We start from the raw sequence: 7,784 nt of genomic DNA on the forward strand, positions 1-7,784 counted from the left end.
CTATGAGGCTGCTACTCTATCTCAGAATGTAAAGGGTTTGGAGAAAAGAACAACACTTTGCTCTGACACTCACGCTTATCAGCCACTTTCCCGGGAACCTTCAAAGAAGGTAATTGAAGAGAATAACCTTTTAGGAAATCCAGAATACAAACTCAAGCATCAAGCAACATATGCCCAAAGTTATAATGGTAGGATGATACAGGATATGCAGCAAAACAAATCAACCGGTTTCTTTGAAAGAGATGGAAGAAATGGAACTGGCTATTCATTAGGCCATGTCCACCCAAAGCTTCCTTACTATGATGAGCTACAAGTTAAGTTCAAGCATCACAAAAGGTAGGAAAGCTAATCAGCACAAAATGTAGACATACTTTGTTATAGAATAACTTTTTCATTTCATCAAGTGCTGCTTCCTTGTAGCCTAAAACAGCATCAAGATATCCAGAGGGGGAAACAAATTGTTGGCAAGAAAACAGAAAACCAAATATATTCAAAAAACATTGCATTAAAGAGGTATATAAACCAAGTACATACAAATATATTAACCCAAAGAATACCAAGCCCCAAACAAATTTTAAAAAGAATCAAGTTGAATAATGTACTAGATCAAGACATGTTATGCACACACTATAGCCTAAAGGATTTAAACTAGATAACTCACACCTGGATATATATTTCACATGGTCTTCAAACTAAGCAGGCAGCAGGCACTAAAAGTTGATATGTGGAACTGGAGATCCGTATGCCATACAATTAGCCGAGCGATAAAAAATATGCAGCAAGGGACCCTCGCTCCCTTCCTTTATTATCTGCAGTATGCACATGAGAGAACCATCAAAAGCAGTGTATAAATATTATCTTTACAACTTTGTGATGCTTTCATTCTTTCCTTCGACCGAACATGAGAAGCTTTCTGAAACCTTTAGAAGATTTTGGAGAGTTTTCAGCACCATCCCATTTCTTCCTCTGGATGGGATCTACATTCATTTCATAAGTTGGTGGGGGAGTGGATTCTTCAATCTCAGAAATTTCTGTAAATCCTGGACTATTCCCGGTTTTAGTAGTAGCTTGCTCCTCGACAATTAAAGCAGAACCCAACTGTTTGGGAGGCGACTCTGGCAATGGGTGGATACTCAATTCTGGACCAGATTTAATATGATGATCAGAAACATTTTCCACTTTTGGAAATGAGAAAGATTCTTCAGATATATTATCATTTTTTTCCTTGACAGAATCCAAAATTGTAGGATGATCTTCAAGAAGGTTGCCTACCTTTTCATCTGAAGTATTGATATGTGCTACTATTTCAACATCCTTACTGATGATTGAAGATGTAACATGGAGCTCTTTAATGTCTTTTGGATCCTCGACCTCATGGGATACATGTACTCCTTGCATAGTGGCCCCCATTGTTGGTGTTGGAGCGCCAATTTGTTTAGTACCCTTTACTTCCTTATCTTCTGAAACTGATGAACTTACCCCATTTATATTTTCAACGACAGCTTTCTTCTGTGAAGGCTTGTTTTTGTCTGCATTCACTTTCTTGGCATCTGAACTGGCAGTCTTCTGTGATTCACTATTCATATTAGCACCTTTCACCTTCGGAGCTTCTTTCTTCGATTGAGCGGTTGGGGGTTTCGGAGATGTCTTCGCAGCTGCAAGCCGTTCAATGGTTGAACTCCTGAGAATGGGCTTAGGTTTTGACTTGTCAGAGCTAAGGGTAGCTGTAACTGGTTTACTTCCAGCTTGAGGCTTTCTAGATGTCACCACATTACCACCATTACCAGAACTCCTTTCAGCAATTCGTTTTTGCCTTCGATTAGCCAACTCTTCCATTCTCTTTCTTCTCTCTTCATCCTGTTAATAACGATTTAAGCAAAAATAAATCAACGCAAAAGGAAATCTTGGCAACAAAAGGACTTGATAGGTGTTAACCTGTAAATAAATAAATACCCTAGTTCTATACCCTACTGTAAATCCAATGCATTTTATACCCAGGAGTTGGTAAAGAAAATCCTCTTTTAGCAGGTTACAGAAATTAGCAATTGATATCTTTCCTAAATTAAGAATGAAAGGGTCCTTGCAATTTGACTTATAAAAATATAATCGTACTATTACTTTGCTATCTATAGTTAGAAATAAAAACTCCTTTCAATAAATGATAAATACCTTCTCAAGTTGGGTCTTGGGAGTAGTTGTTTTACTGCCAAATGTAGACCTTTTAGTTCCTGGTGTAGTCTCAGGTTTAGCTTTCCTCAAAGATCCAACCGAGGTTCTTGATCTAGGGTCCTTGGTCGAAGCTTTCCCGCTGTTTTTATTGTCAGTGCCTTTTTCATTAGATGTCAAGTTTGAGTCTATACATGCATCTACATCTGACTTCTTAGCAGCGTCATTCACTGACATATAATTTTCATAATCTAGCTCAGGACTCCATGATGGTACTATGTGTTCCACAACTGCATCGTGATCACGAACCATGTAAATAGCATCCGGTTCATAGTAACTAAGTGATTCAGATTTTTGCTGTGATAAAGCTGTTCCATTTTCAAAAAGAGTGGCCTCAACCATATCAGAAACGAGACTAATATCAGTCTTCAGTTGTGATTCAGAGTGGTCATCTGTTATTCGCCCCTGAATCATGAGAGAATCATCCAGGATAACATTTTTATTTTTCCTCTCGTTCTGATCAGCTGAAGATCTGACATAATCTCCTTCAATAAACCTGAGATGGTTGTTTCCAACCCGGTTTTCTGCTTCATCTGATTGCTTACCAACAAACCAATCATCACTAGTTTGGCTTTTGATCATGGAAGAATGAGCAGCATCATCAGACAGAGGCACGCGTGCATAACTTTCTGGTTCTTCACTTCTTTGCGAAAATAGGAATTCCTCAGGAGCGCTACCCCTTTTCATTACTGGGAGAGTACTTTCACTGGGGTCAAAGCCTTGATCTGATATTCTTCTACCTGCATCACCATCATTTCCTCCACCCTTTTCTGTTACTAGAAAAGCATCAGTAGCATTTGGTTTCTGCTTTATTCTCCCCTCTGCTTCTGGCTTGAATGCAGATGAATTCAGCTCCTGAGATCTCTCTGTTGGTAAATATTTCTCTTCATCCAACACTGGATGTGGCTGAGGATTGTTAGCCTCTGACTCCTCCCTCATTAGAAGGTGCTGCAAAGCATCCCAATTTTCATTTCCTTTATTCGCATTTTTATTCTTCACATGAACATCTTCATCATCCTGGTCGGCAGAACCATTAACAGAACTGAGGTGCTTGGATCCATTTCGTTTTTTGTGATGGCGAGAGGTTGACTTCTTATGCTTCTCAAAGGACCCAACTGCTTCCTCCAGCTGCTGCTTGAGGGAATCACCATTCAAATATTCATCATCGTCAGAGGAATCGGTCTCGGAAGAACCATCCTTTTCTCCATCTCTTTTGGAAGTAATGTAATTAATATTACGTATAACAACTTTTCTTGAACCTTTTTTCCCATGCTTTTTCCTGTGAGACCGCTCTGATAAAGAATCTGTCTCAGAACCAGATCCACTAGACTCTGTGTATTCCTCACGATCTTCCTTCTCTGATCCCCGTGCATTAGATGCTTTTCCCTTCTTCCTGGATGATGATTTGCGATCACGGCGATCATGTGATTCATGATCAGCAGATCCATTAACATCGGAAGGCCATGGCATATTTGCTGGGTAATATGGAGGGGCAACCTGCATGCCGTTGAAGCCATAGCCTTGATAGGGGGACATCTGCTGATACATGGGACCCTGAAAGTTATGAAGGTATGGCGGAAATTGTTGGGCCCATGGATGTGGTATTTGTGCTTTTGCATCAGTTGGCGGAGTCTGAGAATCTACATTCCATCAGAAGAGAAAGTTAAAGGAATACTCCAGGAGAGTCTATACTTTCAGAGCAGACAACTGGACAAACTACAATTGACAGGATGTATCTATTGCCATTGCCAATCCGAGTATTTCTAAACCTATAATGGCTTGTGTCCATATGAACACAAGCGAGTACCAACACAAAATCTTGAGTACCAATACAGAATATATTAGTACCAATAACACAAAATTGCTAAGAAGTACCAAAACAAATCATTTTGTGTTATTGGTACTAAAATATTTTGTATTAGTACTCAAAATTCTGTATTGGTACTCACTTGTGCCCATATGGACACAAGCCACTTGAGGCCAAGACTTCCTCTTGCCGACCCAGTACAAGGGAGTGGACATGGATAAGACAAAGTATGGACGACTAAAATGAGAATGGGAAATGATGTCTGACTTAAACTCAGAATCTTTCTGAAAATGGTCAAGTAACATGATTGGAATGGAGATTAAGCCGAATATAAGACTAGTTATTGATTTCATGCTATAGTTTATAGCAGAAGTCATATTTTACTCAATTCCAAATTAAAGCAAAATGCAGGAAAAGTAGACCACAGAAAGGTTGTTGAAATAAGCTTAGTGAACAAGGTGTTTGATGCAAACAACATACATGTTCTCGTCCCTACTTTTGCGTATACAAATATCATGTACAGAGGTTATATAAAATAGAACTTTAGTAGGAAATCAGAAAGAATCTCATATTCACCTTGGTTTGCATCCAAACTTCCATGACTAGTCATAGAATCAGACAGTGAGACGTCTGTGCTTCCGTTCTGCTTCCCAGCAGTCATGAGACCTTGGGAGGGATTATTTTCTTCACCAGCAAGAATAATTCCAGATGTCCCCAAGAATGTCAATTCTGGCTGCACCATAGCCTGCACTGCAGCAATCTCATCCACCCAAAGTCTGTCTTCGTTTTTCTTCTTGCACAGGTCTTTGAAATTTATGCAAGCTTCCCTAAACGATACAACGGTGTATATGTCAGAATGCAATCGAGCCAAATTACACACGAATTTCAACTGAAAGTGAAGTCCACCATTCTGAGGTAAGAAGGTTGCAAAAACGTTTTATTGCAGAAAGTCAGAAACTTAAAGTTGTTCAAATTTTGCAGTCCAGGGTTTACTTTTATGTACCTCAAACGTGAAGCTCCAAAAGCATCAGAAAATAAAATAAGGTCGTGCAAATTATTTATTTCAAAGCCAGCCGCTAGAGCTCGAGCATAAACCATAGCTTGTTCTTTCCGTAGAACTGCTTTACGTGTTTCCAACACACGCTGCAGACGGGCCCTATCAAGTAAAATGCAAAAGCAACCAATTACTACAAATTAGATTTCTTCACTTCTTAAGTTTCATATGATGGACAAATGAGAATTTTCTTACTTTGAATTTTCCTCCTGTGCAAATTCACTGCTTTCATTGGATTCACCTTTTGACTGAAATATCAGTTTAACAAAGAAACTGTCAATAATATTGCAAAGAAAACGACAAACAGAGCCATAAACTTGGTTAAGGAATTCCTACCTTAAATGACACACCTGAAGCAGTTGCATTTCCTGTCAAAATTCGGATTCAAACAACCATCAAACAACGGCTCTAATGGACTAATGAGAAGCTAGCATACGGTGTATTAGTCTTAAAAATTCAACTCAGTCTATTCCACTTAAGGAATACTTATATTTACGGAGATCAAAAGATCCAGATCAGACATCTCACTTACCATTTCCACATTATTAATTGCACGGACAATCCAAGTTTTGCAATGTACAATTGACACTACCATATCCAAAGTAGACAAAACACTACCATATCCAAAAGTAGACAAAAGCAAGAAAAGCAAAAGAAATCCGAGGAAAAATATAGAATGAGCACTATACTATTATCAAAAGAAGAAGTCATTACAATCAATCAAATCCCATTTAACCAAAAAATGAAAGATTTAAGTGAAATGATTACCCTCCTCAGTCCTCACCCACCCATTTTAATCTAGATTAAAATTTATTCAAACTAATATTTAACACAAATTATTACCAAATCAATTGGCCAATTACAATCCAAAATTTCAATTCATCCAATCATAATAAAATTACTTAATTCGCTACCTTCAATATCAGTGGCGACACCACCATCAGCCGCGTTCGGCGCCTCGTACGATTTAATCGAATTCTCCAATTGTGAAATCTCTCTCTCAATCGTCACAAAACGCTCCAAAGCCTCAGGTGTACTTACAAATCTCACAAACCTAATCTCAAATCAAATCAAATCATCACACAAATTAATTTAAGAAAAAAAATCAAGAAAAAATCAATTAATAATTAATAAATCAATACCTCAGTACAGTTCCTTTAGTAAACCAGTGAGAATTCACAGAAGAAGGCGGCCGAAGTGTGACTGAGTAACCACCTTTCGAAATCTGATCTTTCGCAGATCGTAAATGCGCAATAAACGGCTCTAATAGACCGTATGCTAGCTTCTCATTCGATTTCCCGGCGAAAATAACCAATTCACACCTGTAAATACAAACAATCAGTGAGAAATCTGAATTGAAATCCTCGTATCATTTGAATTTCGCTCTAATTTATTACAATATCCATCTTGTCCCCTGTACACCTAGAGTGGGTTTTATTGATCATTTGATAAGATTTGCTCATTAAATTTATTCACCTTGTTCGAGTAGGAGTGAGTTGGAAGAGGACGTAATCGAGACGAGTACTCGACTCCATTGGTGAAGATGAAAAATTTATAATACAGAAAAAAACTCGATTGAAGTGGAGAGAGGAAGAAAAGCTCAAGAATTCATGGTGGTTAAGACATTCATTCAATGAACATTCTTGAGAAAGTGCAGAAATGAGGAGAGAGAAAATCGATACTCCGTATAATGGTAAAATGGTTGAGTTGTTTTTGTTTTGGAGAGTTTTCACATGGAGTGATCAGAGAAGGTGGGAAGGGAGGAGAGAGAAAATTGCCAGCGGAAGGTGATGAAGCGGAGCACATGGAGTGAGGGGAAATGGAAGTACAAAAGAGGGGGTGAGATTTTCTGGAATTTACAGAAAATATGTGGGGTCGGCCGGCTTCTCTTTTTCTCACTCAGTATTAATGCCGACAGCCGGCTGTAACCCCCTTACTTATCTGCCGTTATTGTATTTGTATATCGAAATGATTATGAATTTTACAGATAGAGGTGAATTACTCTTCCGTCCGGAATATTCGACCCGGTTTGATCGGCACAGAATTTAAGGGACTTGAATTGACTTATTTAATTTAATAGTTAGTAGTTGATAATAGGGTATTATTTTAATATAGTTAGTGGAAAATGTGTAAAGGGGTGAGATTGGGGGAGAGTAGGGGTAGAATTTTTAATTATTTTTTGTATGGAGTAGGGGGTAGGTGGGTTAATAGGGGCGGAGTGAGAAATAATATAATACTAGTATTGAAGCCCGTGCGATGCACGGGTTCGTAATAAAAAGTACATAATTGTCTTGTCTTATTATTTTCTGGCTAAGTTTGATACATTAGGTTTAATGCAAATAAAATTCTATTATACACTTAATAATAATTATCATAAATATTACAAATTTCTTTCATGGTTGCATCCAATTTTTTTTAAAAAAACTAAAATTCTATCATGACACCCTTTTTGGGGTTTTATGTAAATAAAATTATATTACAAATTTCTATATATAGTACAACTGATTCCAATACTTCTAGTTGACTTAGGTACGTAATATCATAATCTAATGCTACTGCTAATGTATGGAAATCCAAAACCAACTTAAACTCTAGGACTAATATATTCGTATTAGAATTGTAATCCAATGGGTTTTGGTTTTTGGGTTTAAGTCTATACAAAAGTAACGTACACTCATAAGAATATGCATAATTATA

General features: G+C 37.7%; 1 protein-coding gene across 2 annotated transcripts; it reads right to left on the reverse strand.

Annotated features, from left to right (window-relative positions):
- Window positions 1-487: 487 nt before the first annotated feature.
- On the reverse strand, window positions 488-6,978 carry LOC110804066 (COP1-interacting protein 7). Of its 2 annotated transcripts, XM_022009632.2 has the most exons (10): window positions 6,564-6,978; window positions 6,230-6,409; window positions 6,002-6,141; window positions 5,424-5,455; window positions 5,283-5,335; window positions 5,037-5,189; window positions 4,610-4,860; window positions 2,170-3,866; window positions 1,273-1,857; window positions 488-1,139 (listed from the first exon to the last, which is right to left on the reverse strand). In XM_022009632.2, exons 1-10 carry the CDS (start codon window positions 6,620-6,622, stop codon window positions 1,134-1,136), a joined length of 3,156 nt encoding a protein of 1,051 aa, XP_021865324.2. In that variant the 5' UTR covers window positions 6,623-6,978; the 3' UTR covers window positions 488-1,133. The 2 variants fall into 2 exon arrangements, with proteins under 2 accessions (XP_021865324.2, XP_056683479.1); XM_056827501.1 differs by having other exon boundaries at window positions 488-1,857; window positions 6,564-6,977.
- Window positions 6,979-7,784: the final 806 nt, after the last annotated feature.

The sequence above is a fragment of the Spinacia oleracea genome, chromosome 4 (genome assembly GCF_020520425.1).
Source record: "Spinacia oleracea cultivar Varoflay chromosome 4, BTI_SOV_V1, whole genome shotgun sequence".
In the NCBI taxonomy this organism is placed as follows: Eukaryota; Viridiplantae; Streptophyta; class Magnoliopsida; order Caryophyllales; family Amaranthaceae; genus Spinacia; species Spinacia oleracea.